The 20,042-nt window shown below is 44.7% G+C and overlaps 2 protein-coding genes across 2 annotated transcripts; one reads left to right on the plus strand and one right to left on the minus strand.

Moving 5' to 3' along the window:
• Positions 1 to 315: 315 nt before the first annotated feature.
• On the plus strand, positions 316 to 1,516 carry LOC123170298 (flavonol sulfotransferase-like). Its single transcript, XM_044588130.1, has one exon. The coding sequence runs from the start codon at positions 331 to 333 to the stop codon at positions 1,414 to 1,416; it is 1,086 nt and encodes a 361-aa protein (XP_044444065.1). The 5' UTR covers positions 316 to 330; the 3' UTR covers positions 1,417 to 1,516.
• Positions 1,517 to 1,572: 56 nt separating this feature from the next.
• Positions 1,573 to 2,473, minus strand: LOC123170299 (16.0 kDa heat shock protein, peroxisomal). The gene has a single exon (XM_044588131.1). It carries the CDS (start codon positions 2,219 to 2,221, stop codon positions 1,805 to 1,807), a length of 417 nt encoding a protein of 138 aa, XP_044444066.1. The 5' UTR covers positions 2,222 to 2,473; the 3' UTR covers positions 1,573 to 1,804.
• Positions 2,474 to 20,042: the final 17,569 nt, after the last annotated feature.

Here is a 20,042-nt window from a genome sequence, read left to right on the forward strand (position 1 = left end):
GGCATGACAAGTTCGTGTTAGTGTCACAAGCATGCTTGAAAAATTTCATGCGAAATGGAGCAACAGTGTTTCGGGGATGAAAAAAACAAATTCGGCGTGGCATTTGGTCTTCTCTTACTTTCGCTTTCCATCATCCTTTTACTATTCCTTGGTTCGATGCGTCAGCTAAGAGGGTCCTTCTCTTATATCTTATAAAAAAGATAATCATCAAAAAGCAAAGAAATCGGTAGCGAAAGACGTACATTTCCACTTTTTTAATGACGCGTGATCCACGCTCCAAATATACTGCTCGGGTCACCAGTGATGATATAGCATGGCACCGCTGCGGTAATGCAGACCTTCCTTATCAATCACATGGCAGTCCAACAACTCCAACTTCAATCCATGGCGACTAACGCAGCCAGTGCTCCGGCAGGCCCTATCCCGTTCAAGGATGTTGTCCTCGACAACGTCAACCTGGTCGCCGCCATAGCGGCGGAGACATCTTCGGAAGACCACGGCGATGTCCTGGTATCGGCGCTACCGAGCAAGCTGTTGGCCGGCACCCAGAACAAGCTCCGCTGCTACCAGGGCTTCTGGCTGCCGGAGACCTTCGTCCCGGCGGCCATCGGCCTGCAGCGCCGCTTCGTACCCCGCCCCGACGACGTCATCATCGCCAGCCTGCCCAAGTGCGGCACCACGTGGCTCAACGCCCTGTCGTTCGCCACGATGGCGCGCCGCTCTTACCCGCCCGCCGGCGCCGACCACCCACTCCTCCGCCTCAGCCCGCACCAGTGCGTGCCTTTTCTAGACGCCCTCTTCGCCGGAGGCGGCCGGGAGGCCAGGCTCGACGCGCTCCCGTCCCCGCGTCTCATGTACACGCACATGCCGCACGAGATGCTGCCGCGCGCCGGCGGCTGCAGGGTCGTGTACATCTGCAGGGAGCCCAAGGACACGGCCGTGTCGCTGTGGCAGTTCCGCCGGAGCATGCACCCGGAGCTACCGTTCATCGACACCTTCGAGTCCATCTGCAGCGGCGCCAACACGTACGGGCCGTTCTGGGACCACATCCTCGGGTACCGGCGCGCCAGCGAGTCGTGGCCGGAGAACGCGCTCTTCTTGAGGTACGAGGAGCTGCTGCGCGACCCCGCCGAGAACGTGAGAAAGCTCGCGCGGTTCGTCGGGCTGCCGTTCTCGGAGGCGGAGGAGGAGGCCGGCGTCGTCCGCGGCATCGTCGAGCTCTGCAGCCTCGAGAGCCTGAGGAGCATGGAGGTGAACAGGACGGGCTACATGGACGGCCTCAAGTTCCCTCGCAAGGCCCTCTTCCGGAAGGGCGTGGCCGGCGACTGGGTGAACCACATGACGCCGGAGATGGCGCGCCGCATGGACGATATCGTCGCCGACAAGCTCCGCGCCACGGGTCTCACTTTCCAGTGAGGTCAGAGAAAATTCGTATGTAGGCCGATTTGTCAAGCAAGTTATATTTCAGTGTAGTAAGTACACCTTAACAAATTTGTCAGAATAAGCAAGCTCAAAATGGTCTTTCAAATTTCTGCATTGCCCCAAGATCAATTCTTTTGTCATACTCATCACTAAGTATTAACCAAATTCCTCAGCTTGTCATACGTCCTCAGCACAGCATCATCACGATTTGTATTTGTATTTTACAGTAAAATCATTCACGGCTACTAGTTTATTATTCACAGCTGCTTGGCATATTTATCACATCACAGTACAACTTTCACGGTCGATTTACGTTGACACATCACCAACCCCATAAACATACCAGATTTCTATTTTTTGAGCAAATAAACAGAGTCCGGCGTCAGAGCTTGCTGGAGACCGCGATGGGCCTGGTCCGGGGGCGGGCCGGAGCGGGCTCCTTGGGCACGACGACGGTGAGCACGCCGTTGTCGACGCTGGCCCTGATCTGCTCCACCCTGACGTGCTCCGGCAGCGCCACCTCCCGCGCGAACTCCGGCTTCCCGCGCTCCGCCACGTGCCACACCGCCTCCTCCTCGTTCCCCTCCTTTCCCTTCTCCTTGGCCGCGCCCCTGACGCTGAGTACGTTGCCGTCCTCCACCTGGACCTTGACGTCGTCCTTGCCCAGGCCCGGGACGTTGATGCGGAGGACATGGGAGGTCGGGGTCTCCACCCAGTCCATGGCGGCCGTGGCGGAGGCGAAGGGGCGGGCGTAGAGTAGCCGCCGGAAAGGGCTTCCCCCGAAGAAGAGGTCCGCCATTGATTGGAACGTGAGAGCTAGCTCGGATGGGGTCCGCTGGGACTGCAGTTGAGGATCGCACGGTTGGGAATTGGTGCTGCGGTCTCGGCGTCGGCGAGCTGGGAAAAATGGCGAAGGAACTGGAACGATGGGGCCAATAAATCAGGACGGGTTTGCGGCGTCGACGTCAGAGCGATGGTTCGAGAGGCGCAGAGAGAAGGAGCGACTCGCTGGATAATGGCGTAGTACATGGGAGAAGCTTCTGGAGTATGTATGCTTTGATATGTCTGTACTCGTGTGGAACAGTTCCTTCAGCTGTCAGAGATAGACATCCAACACTAACCACATGCATTTCAATTGAGGTAAATACAACACTGGTGCTTGAACTTGTCACGAATGTGCACTTTAGTGCCTGAACTTGCAAAATACATTGAACTGGTTCCACAACTTGGCATGGACATGCATATACGGTTCAAATCTTGTTTTTATACGTCCATGACGCTGACGAGGCACGCCAGGATGTAAGAGACAAGGCATGTGGCCTGTTTTTTTTTGCAGAAAACCCTCTAGAATACTTTTTTCTTACAAAAGGCCCTCAAAGAGAAATTGATAAATTAAAAAATCTATTAATCTATTAATAATTAAAACTGGTCCGGGGTTTGAACCACGCGCGTAGGTGTGCATGGTTAGCCAATCGACCCATTCAAATTTAGTGTCAAGAATGGATTCATACACTTTATAAACATAAAGCTGAACAACATAAATTAAAAAATATTTCAACAATACACTGTCATTGGTTTGAACCTGCAACCAGGGGCTATATGGCCGCACATTCCACTCCAACTGGCGACATCGAATGGTAAAACGATAAATTTAGGTTTATAACATAACGAGCCCGTATGGCTAAAATGGACCACAGTGTGGCTCAGTTTTCAGCGGGTTTGTTCTTTTTCATTTCATTTTTCTAAAAAATACTTAAATTATTATCATGTTACAAAAAATATACATATATTTCAAACAAATTACGTTAAAAAGTTCATATCATTTCATAAAATACCTATGCAATAATTTAACAGAAATACACATAATAAAATTAAAAATTAAGAATATAATTTATAATTTGAAAAAATGTTCACATTTTAATAAAAAATAAAAGTAATTTTATAAATGTCCATATATTTAAACAAATTCTCATATAATTTTAAAATTTCACATTTTTAACAAACTATTTCTGTAGTATATCAACGTGTTCATGCTTTAAAAAAAACCTGTGTTGTTTTAATAAGTTTATATAGTACTCCCTCCGTCCCAAAATAAGTGTCTCAACTTTATACTAACTCTAGTACAAAGTTGTGCTAAGCTTCAAACACCTATTTTGGGACGGAGTGAGTATATAAGTTTGTGTGTTTTCTAAAAAAAAAATACAAGCCCAGTGCGCCATTAGACTATGGATCCTCACATGAATAATACTTGAATCATATAAACATTTTAGTCATTCATAAATATTTTCAATTTTATGAATATGTTTTAAAATAACACGTGAATTATTTTTAAAGTGACATGAAGATTTTTTTCATTATTTTTAAATTATGTTTGTTATACAGTCATAAAGAGTACTTGTACTTTTGATACATGACAACTCAATGGTTGGAGTGGCATCCGTGCCTATAAGCTTTGGTCCGATATTTGGGTCACAGATCCGATGGTGTTTTTGCTGGATTATTAAATTCTCTTTATTTATTTTGTTCGGCCAAATGTTTATAAAGGTTATGAATCATTAAAGTTGTCGAGTGGCTAGCCGCATGCACTCTGACTGGTACGTCGCTTGTTCGATCCAGCACACCAGTTTTATTTTTTATCTTATAATTATACTCTAGTTTTTATTTTATAATTTATCGATTTCTCCCTGAGGGCCTTATGGTAAGAAAATAATTTCAGGGGTTTTTTCCAAAAAAACAGGCCACACACCCTTGTCACTGACAGCGGGCCCCATGGCATGCTGGCCCGCCTCCTTAGCTTCACGGACGTATACAAACACCATTTGAACCGTATATGCACGTCCATGCCAAGTTATGGAACCACTTCAATGTATTTTGCAAGTTCAGGCACTAAAGTGCACATCCATGGCAAGTTCAAACACCACTGGTGTATTTACCTCATTTCAATTTTTATCAACAAATCGGATGAAATTCATGCAAACACGACCGGATTTTGTATAAACATGACGGATTTTATACAAACATAACGGATTTGGTTATATTTCGAACATTTAGAACAAATAAAAGACCCGCCCCTAAACCTATACTACGCCGCGGCGGCCAGCGTCCAAGCCCGTGTCGTCCTCCATCAGCCGTCTCCACAAGCATCGGCGATAAGACCCGTGAAGTGAAGGTGCGGTCTTCGGCGAGGAAGAGTAGAACACGGGAGACGGACCAACCCACATGAGACACAAGGCACCGCCGCCTCCCATGGCCTAGTCATCCTCGGAGGAGTTTGCGACCTGTCCGTCGCCGGTGGACGTGAGGTACACGATGGAAATGGTGGCGCCAGCTCTGTCTTGGTCCCATTGGGCCGGCTGATGAATCGTCGGCGGCGAGTAGGAAGCGCATCTGGCGTTGTTCTCCTCCGCAACCGCCTGCAGCTGCGCCTCCGCGGCGGCCGCTTCCTGGCGAGCGGCGGCTTGAGCGCAAACGGCATTGTAGATGGCACGTTGCTCCACCACGAAGTTGGGGTTCGCCACGGCCTCCTCGCTCGCGCGCTCGCGGTAGATCTGGCCCTCCGCCAGCCGGTGCTGCTCCAGAAGGAACATGTTGTACCGTTGTTCCTCCTGCGTTTGCTGGAACGCCGGCGCAGGCCGTGAAGGAAATATGCCCTAGAGGCAATAATAAAGTTGTTATTTATATTTCCTTATATCATGATAAATGTTTATTATTCATGCTAGAATTGTATTAACCGGAAACTTAGTACATGTGTGAATACATAGACAAACAGAGTGTCACTAGTATGCCTCTACTTGACTAGCTCGTTCAATCAAAGATGGTTAAGTTTCCTAGCCATAGACATGAGTTGTCATTTGATTAACGGGATCACATCATTAGAGAATGATGTGATTGACTTGACCCATCCGTTAGCTTAGCACGATGATCATTAGTTAGTTGCTATTGCTTTCTTCATGACTTATACATGTTCCTATGACTATGAGATTATGCAACTCCCGAATACCGGAGGAACACTTTGTGTGCTATCAAACGTCACAACGTAACTGGGTAGTTATAAAGATGCTCTACAGGTGTCTCCGGTGGTGTTTGTTGAGTTGGCATAGATCGAGATTAGGATGTGTCACTCCGATTGTCGGAGAGGTATCTCTGGGCCCTCTCGGTAATGCACATCACTATAAGCCTTGCAAGCAATGTGACTAATGAGTTAGTTCTGGGATGATGCATTAAGGAACGAGTAAAGAGACTTGCCGGTAACGAGATTGAACTAGGTATTGAGATACCGACGATCGAATCTCGGGCAAGTAACATACCGATGACAAAGGGAACAATATATATTGTTATGAGGTTTGACCGATAAAGATCTTCGTAGAATATGTAGGAACCAATATGAGCATCCAGGTTCTGCTATTGGTTATTGACCAGAGACGAGTCTCGGTCATGTCTACATAGTTCTCGAACCCATAGGGTCCGCACGCTTAACGTTCGATGACGATCGGTATTATGAGTTTATGTGTTTTGATATACCGAAGGTTGTTCGGAGTCCTGGATGTGATCACGGACATGACGAGGAGTCTCGAAATGGTCGAGACATAAAGATATATTGGAAGGCTATGTTTGGACATCGGAATGGTTCCGGATGAGTTCATGCATTTACCGGAGTACCGGGGGGGTTGCCGGAACCCCCCGGGGAGTCATTGGGCCTTAATGGGCCTTAGTGGGAGAGAGGAGGAGGCGCCCAAGGTGGGGGCGCGCCCCCAAGCCCAATCTGAATTGGGAGGGGGGCCGGCCCCCCTTTCCTTCTCTCCCTCTCTCTCTTCCTTCTTCTCCTACTCCAACTAGGGAAAGGGGGAATCCTACTCCCACCGGGAGTAGGACTCCCTCCTTGGGCGCGCCATGAGAGGGCCGGCCCTCCCCTCCTCCACTCCTTTATATACGGGGGAGGGGCACCCCATAGACACACAAGTTGATTGTTTAGCTGTGTGTGGTGCCCCGTCCATAGATTTCCACCTCGGTCATATCGTTGTACTGCTTAGGCGAAGCCCTGCGTCGGTAACTTCATCATCACCGTCATCATGCCGTCGTGCTGACGAAACTCTCCCTCGTCCTCAGCTGGATCTAGAGTTCGTGGGACGTCACCGAGCTGAATGTGTGCAGATCGCGGAGGTGCCGTACTTTCGGTACTAGGAACGGTCGGATCGTGAAGACGTACGACTACATCAACCGCGTTGTCATAATGCTTCTGCTTTCGGTCTACGAGGGTACGTGGACAACACTCTCCCCTCTCGTTGCTATGCATCACCTAGATGGATCTTGCGTGTGCGTAGGAATTTTTTTTTAAATTACTGCGTTCCCCAACAGTGGCATCCGAGCCAGGTCTATGCATAGATGTTATATGCATGAGTAGGACACAAAGAGTTGTGGGCGATAATAGTCATACTGCTTACCAGCATGTCATACTTTGATTCAGCGGTATTGTTGGATGAAGCGGCCCGGACCAACATTACGCGTCCGCTTACGCGAGACTGGTTCTACCGACGTGCTTTGCACACAGGTGCTGGCGGGTGTCAGTTTCTCCAACTTTAGTTGAATCAAGTGCGACTACGCCCGGTCCTTGTTGAAGGTTAAAACAGCACACTCGACGAAAAATTGTTGTGGTTTTGATGCGTAGGTAAGAACGGTTCTTGCTCAGCCCGTAGCAGCCACGTAAAACTCGCAACAACAAAGTAGAGGACGTCTAACTTGTTTTTGCAGGGTATGTTGTGATGTGATATGGTCAAGACATGATGCTAAACTTTATTGTATGAGATGATCATGTTTTGTAACAGAGTTATCAGCAACTGGCACGAGCCATATGGTTGTCGCTTTATTGTATGCAATGCAATCGCCCTGTAATTGTTTTTACTTTATCACTAAGCGGCAACGATAGTCGTAGAAGCAATAGTTGGCGAGATGACAATGATGCTACGATGGAGATCAAGGTGTCGCACCGGTGACGATGGTGATCATGACGGTGCTTTGGGGATGGAGATCAAAGGCACAAGATGATGATGGCCATATCATATCACTTATATTGATTGCATGTGATGTTTATCCTTTATGCATCTTATTTTGCTTAGTTCGGCGGTAGCATTATAAGATGATCTCTCACTAAATTTCAAGGTACAAGTGTTCTCCCTGAGTATGCACCATTGCGAAAGTTCGTCGTGCCGAGACACCACGTGATGATCGGGTGTGATAAGCTCTAAGTTCACATACAACGGGTGCAAGCCAATTTTGCACACGCAGAATACTCGGGTTAAACTTGACGAGCCTAGCATATGCAGATATGGCCTCAGAACACTGAGACTGAAAGGTCGAGCGTGAATCATATAGTAGATATGATCAACATAGTGATGTTCACCATTGAAAACTACTCCATCTCACGTGATGATCGGACATGATTTAGTTGATTTGGATCACGTGATCACTTAGATGATTAGAGGGATGTCTATCTAAGTGGGAGTTCTTAAGTAATATGATTAATTAAACTTTAATTTATCATGAAATTAGTACCTGATAGTATTTTGCATATTTATGTTGTTGTAGATCAATGGCCCGTGCTACTGTTCCTTTGAATTTTAATGCGTTCCCAGAGAAAGCTAAGTTGAAAGATGATGGTAGCAACTACACGACCTGGGTCCGTAACTTGAGGATTATCCTCATTGCTGCACAGAAGAATTACGTCCCAGAAGCACCGCTAGGTGCCAGGCCTGCTGCAGATGCTGCTGATGACGACGTCCGGCAAAGCAAAGCTGATGACTACTCGATAGTTCAGTGTGCCATGCTTTACGGCTTAGAACCGGGACTTCAATGGCGTTTTGAATGTCATGGAGCATATGAGATGTTCCAGGAGTTGAAGTTAATATTTCAAGCAAATGCCCGGATTGAGAGATATGAAGTCTCCAATAAATTCTACAGCTGCAAAATAGAGGAGAATAGTTCTGTCAGTGAACATATACTCAGAATGTCCGGGTACCACAAACACTTGACTTAGCTGGGAGTTAATCTTCCTGATGATAGTGTCATCGACAGAGTTCTTCAATCACTGCCACCAAGCTACAAGAGCTTCGTGATGAACTATAATATGCAAGGGATGGATAAGACAATTCCCGAGCTCTTCGCAATGCTAAAAGCTGCGGAGGTAGAAATCAAGAAGGAGCATCAAGTGTTGATGGTCAACAAGACCACCTGTTTCAAGAAAATGGGTAAAGGGAAGAAGGGGAACTTCAGGAAGAATGGCAAGCAAGTTGCTGCTCAAGTGAAGAAGCTCAAGTCTGGACCTAAGCCTGAGACTGAGTGCTTCTACTGCAAAGGAACTGGTCACTGGAAGCGGAACTGCCCCAAGTATTTGGCGGATAAGAAGGATGGCAAGGTGAACAAAGGTATATGTGATATACATGTTATTGATGTGTACCTTACTAATGCTCGCAGTAGTACCTAGGTATTTGATACTGGTTCTGTTGCTAATATTTGCAACTCAAAATAGGGACTACAGATTAAGCGAAGATTGGCTGAGGACGAGGTGACGATGCACGTAGGAAATGGTTCCAAAGTCAATGTCATCGTCGTTGGCACGCTACCTCTACATCTACCTTCAGGAATAGTTTTAGACCTGAATAATTGTTATTTGGTGCCAGCGTTAAGCATGAACATTATATCTGGATCTTGTTTGATGCGAGACAGTTATTCATTTAAATCCGAGAATAATGGTTGTTCTATTTATATGAGTAATATCTTTTATGATCATGCACCCTTGAAGAGTGGTCTATTTTTGTTGAATCTCGATAGTAGTGTGATAACCCACAAGTATAGGGGATCGCAACAGTTTTGGAGGGTAGAGTATTCAACCCAAATTTATTGATTCGACACAAGGGGAGCCAAAGAATATTCTCAAGTATTAGCAGTTGAGTTGTCAATTCAACCACACCTAGATAACTTAATATCTGCAGCAAAGTATTTAGTAGCAAAGTAGTATGATAGTAGCGGTAACGGTGGCAAAAGTAACAGTGATAGCTTTGTAGTGATTGTAACAGTAGCAACAGAAAAGTAAATAAGCGAAGAACAATATGTGAAAAGCTCGTAGGCATTGGATCGGTGATGGAGAATTATGCCGGATGCGATTATTCATGCAACAGTTATAACATAGGGTGACACAGAACTAGCTCCAATTCATCAATGTAATGTAGGCATGTATTCCGAATATAGTCATACGTGCTTATGGGAAAGAACTTGCATGACATCTTTTGTCCTACCCTGCTGTGGTAGCGGGGTCCTATTGGAAACTAAGGGATATTAAGGCCTCCTTTTAATAGAGTACCGGACCAAAGCATTAACACATAGTGAATACATGAACTCCTCAAACTATGATCATCACTGGGAGTGGTCCCGATTATTGTCACTTCGGGTTGCCGGATCATAACACATAGTAGGTGACTATTGACTTGCAATATAGGATCAAGAACTCACATATATTCATGAAAACATAATAGGTTCAGATCTGAAATCATGGCACTCGGGCCCTAGTGACAAGCATTAAGCATAGCAAAGTCATAGCAACATCAATCTCAGAACATAGTGGATACTAGGGATCAAACCCTAACAAAACTAACTCAGCTACATGATAAATCTCATCCAACCCATCACCGTCCAGCAAGCCTACGATGGAATTACTCACGCACGGCGGTGAGCATCATGAAATTGGTGATGGAGGATGGTTGATGATGACGATGGCGATGGATTCCCCTCTCCGGAGCCCCGAACGGACTCCAGATCAGCCCTCCCGAGAGAGATTAGGGCTTGGCGGCGGCTCCGTATCGTAAAACACGATGAATCCTTCTCTCTGATTTTTTCTCCCCAAACACGAATATATAGAGTTGGAGTTGAGGTCTGTGGAGCACCAGGGGGCCCACGAGGCAAGGGGCGCGCCCAGGGGGGGTAGGCGCGCCCCTACCCTCGTGGACAGGGTGTGGGCCCCCTGGCCTTGATTCTTTCGCCAATATTTTTTATTATTTCCAAAAATAATCTCCGTGAAGTTTCAGGTCATTCCGAGAACTTTTATTTCTGCACAAAAATAACACCATGGCAATTCGGCTGAAAACAGCATCAGTCCGGGTTAGTTCCGTTCAAATCATGCAAGTTAGAGTCCAAAACAAGGGCAAAAGTGTTTGGAAAAGTAGATACGACGGAGACGTATCATAGTGACACACATATTCATAATATTGAAGCCAAAAGATGCAGAGTTGATAATGATAGTGCAACTTATTTTTGACACTGCCGTTTGGGTCATATTGGTATAAAGCGCATGAAGAAACTCCATTCTGATGGACTTTTGGAATCACTTGATTATGAATCACTTGGTACTTGCGAACCATGCCTCATGGGCAAGATGACTAAAACTCCATTCTCCGGAATAGTGGAGCGAGCAACAGATTTATTGGAAATCATACATACTGATGTATGTGGTCCAATGAACATTGAGGGTTGCGGCGGGTATCGTTATTTTCTGACCTTCACGGATGATTTGAGCAGATATGGGTATATGTACTTGATGAAACATAAGTCTGAAACATTTGATAAGTTCAAAGAATTTCAGAGTGAAGTGGAAAATCATCGTAAAATGAAAATAAAGTTTCTACGATCTGATCGTGGAGGAGAATATTTGAGTTACGAGTTTGGTCTTCATTTGAAACAATGCGGAATAGTTTCGCAACTCACGCCAGCCAGAACACCACAGTGTAATGGTGTGTCCGAACGTCGTAATCGCACTTTATTAGATATGGTATGATCTATGATGTCTCTTACTGATTTACCGCTATCGTTTTGGGGTTATGCTTTAGAGACGGCTGCATTCACGTTAAATAGGGCACCATCTAAATCCGTTGAGACGACACCTTATGAACTGTGGTTTGGCAAGAAACCCAAGTTGTCGTTTCTTAAAGTTTGAGGCTGCGATGCTTATGTGAAAAAGCTTCAACCTGATAAGCTCGAACCCAAATCGGAGAAATGTGTCTTCATAGGATACCCAAAGGAGACTGTTGGGTACACCTTCTATCACAGATCCGAAGGCAAGACATTCGTTGCTAAGAATGGATCCTTTCTAGAGAAGGAGTTTCTCTCGAAAGAAGTGAGTGGGAGGAAAGTAGAACCTGATGAGGTAACTGTACCTGCTCCCTTAATTATTAGAAAGTAGTTCATCACAGTAATCAGTTCCTGTGACTACTACACCAATTAGTGAGGTAGCTAATGATGATGATCATGTAACTTCAGATCAAGTTACTAATGAACCTCGTAGGTCAACCAGAGTAAGATCCGCACCAGAGTGGTACGGTAATCCAGTTCTGGAAGTCATGTTACTTGACCATGACGAACCTCTGAACCGTGAGGAAGCAATGATGAGCCCAGATTCCACGAAATGGCTTGAGGCCATGAAATCTGAGATGGGATCCATGTATGAGAACAAAGTGTGGACTTTGGTTGACTTGCCCGATGATCGGCAAGCCATCGAGAATAAATGGATCTTCAAGAAGAAGACTAACGCTAACGATAATGTTACTGTCTACAAAGCTCGACTTGTTGCGAAAGGTTTTCGACAAGTTCAAGGAGTTGACTATGATGAGACCTTCTCACCCGTAGCGATGCTTAAGTCCGTCTAAATCATGTTAGCAAATGCTGCATTTTATGATTATGAAATTTGGCAAATGGATGTAAAGACTGTATTCCTGAATGGATTTCTGGAAGAAGAGTTGTATATGATGCAACCCGAAGGTTTATCAATCCAAAGGATGCTAACAAAGTGTGCAAGCTCCAGCGATCCATTCATGGACTGGTGCAAGCATCTCGGAGTTGGAATAAACATTTTGATAGTGTGATCAAAGCATATGGTTTTATACAGACTTTTGGAGAAGCCTGTATTTACAAGAAAGTGAGTGGGAGCTCTGTAGCAGTTCTAATATTATATGTGGATGACATATTGTTGATTGGAAATGATATAGAATTTCTGGATAGCATAAAAGGATACTTGAATAAGAGTTTTTCAATGAAAGACCTCGGTGAAGCTGCTTATATATTGGGCATCAAGATCTATAGAGATAGATCAAGATGCTTAATTGGACTTTCACAAAGCACATACCTTGATAAAGTTTTGAAGAAGTTCAAAATGGATCAAGCAAAGAAAGGGTTCTTGCCTGTGTTGCAAGGTGTGAAGTTGAGTCAGACTCAATGCCCGACCACTGCAGAAGATAGAGAGAAAATGAAAGTCATTCCCTATGCTTCAGCCATAGGTTCTATCATGTATGCAATGCTGTGTACCAGACCTGATGTGTGCCTTGCTATTAGTTTAGTAGGGAGGTACCAAAGTAATCCAGGAGTGGATCACTGGACAACGATCAAGAACATCCTGAAATACCTGAAAAGGACTAAGGATATGCTTCTCATTTATGGAGGTGACAAAGAACTCATCATAAATGGTTACGTCGATGCAAGCTTTGACACTGATCCAGATGACTCTAAGTCACAAACCGGCTACGTATTTATATTAAACGGTGGAGCTGTAAGTTGGTGCGGTTCTAAGCAAAGCGTCGTGGCGGGATCTACGTGTGAAGCGGAGTACATAGCTGCTTCGGAAGCAGCAAATGAAGGAGTCTGGATGAAGGAGTTCGTATCCGATCTAGGTGTCATACCTAGTGCATCGGGTCCAACGAAAATATTTTGTGACAATACTAGTGCAATTGCCTTGGCAAAGGAATCCAGATTTCACAAGAGAACCAAGCACATCAAGAGACGCTTCAATTCCATCCGCGATCAAGTCAAGGAGGGATACATAGCGATTTGCAAGATACATACGGATCTGATTGTTGCAGACCCGTTGACTAAGCCTCTCTCACGAGCAAAACATGATCAACACCAAGACTTTAGAATCATTACTGTGTAATCTAGATTATTGACTCTAGTGCAAGTGGGAGACTGAAGGAAATATGCCCTAGAGGCAATAATAAAGTTGTTATTTATATTTCCTTATATCATGATAAATGTTTATTATTCATGCTAGAATTGTATTAACCGGAAACTTAGTACATGTGTGAATACATAGACAAACAGAGTGTCACTAGTATGCCTCTACTTGACTAGCTCGTTCAATCAAAGATGGTTAAGTTTCCTAGCCATAGACATGAGTTGTCATTTGATTAACGGGATCACATCATTAGAGAATGATGTGATTGACTTGACCCATCCGTTAGCTTAGCACGATGATCATTAGTTAGTTGCTATTGCTTTCTTCATGACTTATACATGTTCCTATGACTATGAGATTATGCAACTCCCGAACACCGGAGGAACACTTTGTGTGCTATCAAACGTCACAACGTAACTGGGTAGTTATAAAGATGCTCTACAGGTGTCTCCGGTGGTGTTTGTTGAGTTGGCATAGATCGAGATTAGGATTTGTCACTCTGATTGTCGGAGAGGTATCTCTGGGTCCTCTCGGTAACGCACATCACTATAAGCCTTGCAAGCAATGTGACTAATGAGTTAGTTGCGGGATGATGCATTACAGAACGAGTAAAGAGACTTGCCGGTAATGAGATTGAACTAGGTATTGAGATACCGATGATCGAATCTCGGGCAAGTAACATACCGATGACAAAGGGAACAATATATATTGTTATGAGGTTTCACCGATAAAGATCTTCGTATAATATGTAGGAACCAATATGAGCATCCAGGTTCCGCTATTGGTTATTGACCAGAGACGAGTCTCGGTCATGTCTACATAGTTCTCGAACCTGTAGGGTCCGCACGCGTAACGTTCGATGACGATCGTTATTATGAGTTTATGTGTTTTGATATACCGAAGGTTGTTCGGAGTCCCGGATGTGATCACGGACATGACGAGGAGTCTCGAAATGGTCGAGACATAAATATCGATATATTGGAAGGCTATGTTTGGACATCGGAATGGTTCCGGGTGAGTTCGTGCATTTACCGGAGTACCGAGGGGTTACCGGAACCCCCCGGGGAGTCATTGGGCCTTAATGGGCCTTAGTGGGAGAGAGGAGGAGGCGGCCAAGGTGGGGGCGCGCCCCCCAAGACCAATCCAAATTGGGAGGGGGCCGGCCCCCCTTTCCTTCTCTCCCTCTTCCTTCTTCTCCTACTCCTACTAGTGAAAGGGGGAATCCTACTCCCACCGGGAGTAGGACTCCCCCCTTGGGTGCGCCATGAGAGGGCCGGCCCTCCCCTCCTCCACTCCTTTATATATGGGGGAGGGGGGCACCCCATAGACACACAAGTTGTTTGTTTAGCCATGTGCGGTGCCCCCCTCCACAGATTTCCACCTCGGTCATATCGTTGTAGTGCTTAGGCGATGCCCTGCATCGGTAACTTCATCATCACCGTCATCCCGCCGTCGTGCTGACGAAACTCTCCCTCGGCCTCAGCCGGATCTAGAGTTCATGGGACGTCACCGAGCTGAACGTGTGCAGATCGCGGAGGTGCCATACTTTCGGTACTAGGATCGGTTGGATCATGAAGACGTACGACTACATCAACCGCGTTGTCATAATGCTTCCGCTTTCGGTCTACGAGGGTACGTGGACAACACCCTCCCCTCTCGTTGCTATGCATCTCCTAGATGGATCTTGTGTGTGCGTTGGAATTTTTTAAAATTACTGCGTTCCCCAACAGGCCGGGCCTCTGCCATGGCGGCGTTTGAAGTGCGCTTGCTCCTGCTCCATGGTGAAGCCGACATGCACAGGAGGCGCGGGAGCCGGGGCGGAGTTGTCGGAGCCCGTCTCCATCATGGTGTTGTCCTCATCATCGGAGGCCTCGGGTGAGCTGGCCGGCAAGCTGGACTCGATCTGCCTGGCATGGCGGCTATGCCATGTGGCTGCAAGGCTGGCCACCGAGTGGTTCATCTTCAGCAACAGACTGTCCCATAGTGTTTTCTCGGTAGCGGTCATGGCGGATGTGGAGGAAAGAAGGAGGATGTGGGGCGGATGTGTTGTGCTATGGACATAGCCGGGAGTGGCTGCTCTTAAATAGTGGATTTCGGTGAAGCCGGACGTTAATGCGGGACGCTGGAGTGGGTTTTTCGGCCGGCGAGCTTGCTTAATGGCAGCATACGGAGAGATGGGGCATTGAACATACGTGATAGATATCCGTCCCATCCCATCCAGTCACGCGTCTCCGGCATTGAACAGGTACAGAGACCGGAGATGTGAAGCGGGCGACTCCCATGGCCGGCGCGCCGCTTCAATGGCGGAGGCAGTGAGAGGTCACATCCGGCCTGAGCCGTCTTCAATGTTGAGTGGCGTGCTCTATGATGACCCACAAGTATAGGGGATCTATCGTAGTCCTTTCAATAAGTAAGTGTCGAACCCAACGAGGAGCAGAAGGAAATGATAAGCGGTTTTCAGCAAGGTATTCTCTGCAAGCACTGAAATTATAGGTAACAGATAGTTTTGTGATAAGATAATTGGTAACGAGCAACAAGTAGCAAAAGTAAATAAAGTGCATCAAGGTGGCCCAATCCTTTTTGTAGCAAAGGACAAGCCTCGACAAACTCTTATATAAAGGAAAACGCTCCCAGGACACATGGGAATTATCGTCAAGCTAGTTTTCATCACGTTCATATGATTCGCGTTCGGTACTTTGATAATTTGATATGTGGGTGGACCGGTGCTTGGGTGCTGCCCTTACTTGGACAAGCATCCCACTTATGATTAACCCCTATTGCAAGCATCCGCAACTACAAAAGAAGTATTAAGGTAAACCTAACCATAGCATGAAACATGTGGATCCAAATCAGCCCCTTACGAAGCAATGCATAAACTAGGGTTTAAGCTTCTGTCACTGTAGCAACCCATCATCTACTTATTACTTCCCAATGCCTTCCTCTAGGCCCAAATAATGGTGAAGTGTCATGTAGTCGACGTTCACATAACACCACTAGAGGATAGACAACATACATCTCATCAAAATATCGAATGAATACCAAATTCACATGACTACTAATAGCAAGACTTCTCCCATGTCCTCAGGAACAAACGTAACTACTCACAAAGCATATTCATGTTCATAATCAGAGGAGTATTAATATGCATAAAGGATCTGAACATATGATCTTCCACCAAATAAACCAACTAGCATCAACTACAAGGAGTAATCAACACTACTAGCAACCTACAGGTACCAATCCCAGACATAGAGACAAGAATTGGATACAAGAGATGAACTAGGGTTTGAGAGGAGATGGTGCTGGTGAAGATGTTGATGGAGATTGCCCTCTCCCGATGAGAGGAGCGTTGGTGATGACGATGGCGATGATTTCCCCCTCCCGGAGGGAAGTGTCCCAGCAGAACAGCTCCGCCGGAGCCCTAGATTGGTTCCGCCAAGGTTCCGCCTCGTGGCGGCGGAGTCTCGTCCCGAAAGCTTGCTTATGATTTTTCTTCGGACGAAAGACTTCATATAGCAGAAGATGGGCATCGGAGAGCCAACAGGGGGCCCACGAGGCAGGGGGCGCGCCCAGGGGGGTAGGACGCGCCCCCACCCTCGTGGCCAGGGTGTAGGCCCCCACTTGTATTTCTTCCGCTCAGTATTTTTTATTATTTCCAAAAATGACTTTCGTGGAGTTTCAGGACTTTTGGAGTTGTGCAGAATAGGTCTCTAATATTTGCTCCTTTTCCAGCCCAGAATTCCAGCTGCCGGCATTCTCCCTCCTTATGTAAACCTTGTAAAATAAGAGAGAATAGGCATAAGTATTGTGACATAATGTGTAATAACATCCCATAATGCAATAAATATCGATATAAAAGCATGATGCAAAATGGACATATCAACTCCCCCAAGCTTAGACCTCGCTTGTCCTCAAGCGGAAGCCGATAACGATAAATATGTCCACATGTTTAGAGATAGAGGTGTCGATAAAATAAAATATGGACATGAGGGCATCATGATTATTCTCATAACAGCAACATATATGGATATTTTCATATGATTTCTTATGCTCAAGTAATAATCTATTCTCAATGCAAAGTATGAATCAGAAACTTTATTGAGAACTAACAAACTATAATCTCAGTCATTGAAGCAATTGCAATTTACAATAACATCAGAAAGAGTCTATGTCAGAGCTTTTTAGCAAGTCCACATACTCAACTATCATTTAGTCTTTCATAATTGCTAACATTCATGCAATACTTGTGGTTACGGAGTTTTAATCGGACACAGAGAAAGATAGGGGCTTATAGTTTCACCTCCCAACCTTTTACCTCAAGGGTAATGTCAACAATAATAGTTCATGCCAACTTACATCCAATTAGATATATATATCAGGATCTTTCCAACACACTGTGCTTGCCAAAGGATAAATGTAAAAAGGAAAGGTGAAGATCACCATGACTCTTGCATAAGGTAGAAGGTAATAATAAAAGATAGGCCCTTCGCAGAGGGAAGCAGAGGTTGCCATGCGCTTTTATGGTTGGATGCACAAAATCTTAATGCGAAAGAACGTCACTTTATATTGCCACTTGTGATATAGACCTTTATTATGCAGTCCGTCGCTTTTATTTCTTCCACATCACAAGATCGTATAAAGCTTATTTCCTCCACATCAATCAATCATACATATTTAGAGAGCAATTTTTATTGCTTGCACCGATGACAACTTACTTGAAGGATCTTACTCAATCCATAGGTAGGTATGGTGGACTCTCATGGCAAAACTGGTTTAAGGGTTTTTGGAAGCACAAGTAGTATCTCTACTTGGTGCAAAGAATTTGGCTAGCATGAGAGGGAAAGGCAAGCTCAACATGTTGGATGATCCATGACAATATACTTTATCTCAGATATAAGAAAACATAACCCATTACGTTGTCTTCCTTGTCCAACATCAACTCTTTAGATGTCCAAGATAGTATATTTACTAGTAGACTGCCCGTGCGTTGCCACGGGCTTTTCATAATTTGTATTGGTTGCATGTAAATTTCATATAGATAGAAAATATAGCCAAAGTAATTGTAATGTACTTCGCTTGCAATGTATTTCGATAATAAAATGTAACTCTACCCTATACACAAAAGGGTTATCATATCTGATGCACAAAATAAAGGTGGTACACAAATATTGACCTCTTTATTGTGCATTGCATTACAAATGATAATAACACTTGAATGTTTTTTTATGCTTAAGATCGATTGTCTCGTGAAAGCGTGTGCATTGCTATTCTCCTTTAATTAAAATTAACACATGGATGATTTTGTTCCCTTTTAAAAAATGTTCCAAGAAGTTATAACCAGAAACTTAATTGCAATGTGCAATTGGCTGGCAAACTATTGCATATGAACTTAGGCACTTGAAACCATACAATTTACCATTTAGAAACTGCTGCAGCAAAACACATCTTCTAGAACATGCTACTCCCAGCTATCTTGGGAGAGGTAGATACATCAATCTTTGATAACATTTGTTGATTAAAAATTTATTGGCATTTATTTATATTTTTATAGTAATTTTTAGTTTTGTTAGAATTATGTAACTTCAGATTTGGTGTATCGGCTCAAAATGAAATTCACATAAGACTCAAAAGGAAATGTGTGTGTTGTACTATGAACTATGATGTAAAGGGAAGCGACCAACTCCTATTCAAATACCAACCGGAGAAAAACCCTAATTATACATACACTAAGACATTAAAATAAAAAATAAGGGTGAAAGGGCGATTGACATGCAGCATCAATTGTGAATAAGCAGGTTAAAACTTGCCCAGAGAATATTGCTCACGACTCACAAGTTTACAACATACTTTTTTCTGTATTAGCACAAAAGTCGAATAATACATGGTAGGATTGAGGAGGAGGAGGTCTATAATATTAGTCTTATCGATTGTTCATTATTCTATTAGCAACTAAGAGAGAGAGAGAGGGGGGGGGGAGGGAGGGAGGGAGAGAGAATCGGATCACCAAATTGTCTCCATGTGTCTACGCTATCTGAAAACCGCCATATGTGAGAAGTAATGGGGTCAGGACGTCTCAGGGCAGCACGCTAGATCAGGCCGGATCACATCATGCTGGAAAAAAAATATAGTTTTCTAAAATATTGCAAGGCATCCCGAAGATATTGACGTTACAAGTTGCTACGAGCTTAAATGCTTAAAACAATCAACCGAAAATACCAACATACTTCTCCATTTTGAGCTAGTCCACCTAACGAGGACTTCTTCATTAATACCCACAATCGTTCCAGATAGCCAATAGGAGATAAAAGTTAGTAAATGTTGTACTCCCTCTGTTCCTAAATATAAGTCTTTTTTGAAAGTTCAATAAGGACTACATACAGATATATATAGACATATTTTAAAGTGTAGATTCATTCATTTTGCTCCGTATGTAGTTCACATTGGAGTCTCTAGGAAGACTTATATTTAGGAACGGAGGGAGTACAAATAATAATTTCAGTTGAGTTGAAAGACTTAAATTAAAAACCAACAAATATATGCAGGGTTATTTCATACTGTTATTTTAATGGGCACCAATAACGTCCTTTTCAGCATCATAATATATAATCCAAAATCATATTAACAATTTTGGGGT

This window comes from Triticum aestivum, chromosome 7D (genome assembly GCF_018294505.1).
Source record: "Triticum aestivum cultivar Chinese Spring chromosome 7D, IWGSC CS RefSeq v2.1, whole genome shotgun sequence".
NCBI classification, from domain to species: Eukaryota; Viridiplantae; Streptophyta; class Magnoliopsida; order Poales; family Poaceae; genus Triticum; species Triticum aestivum.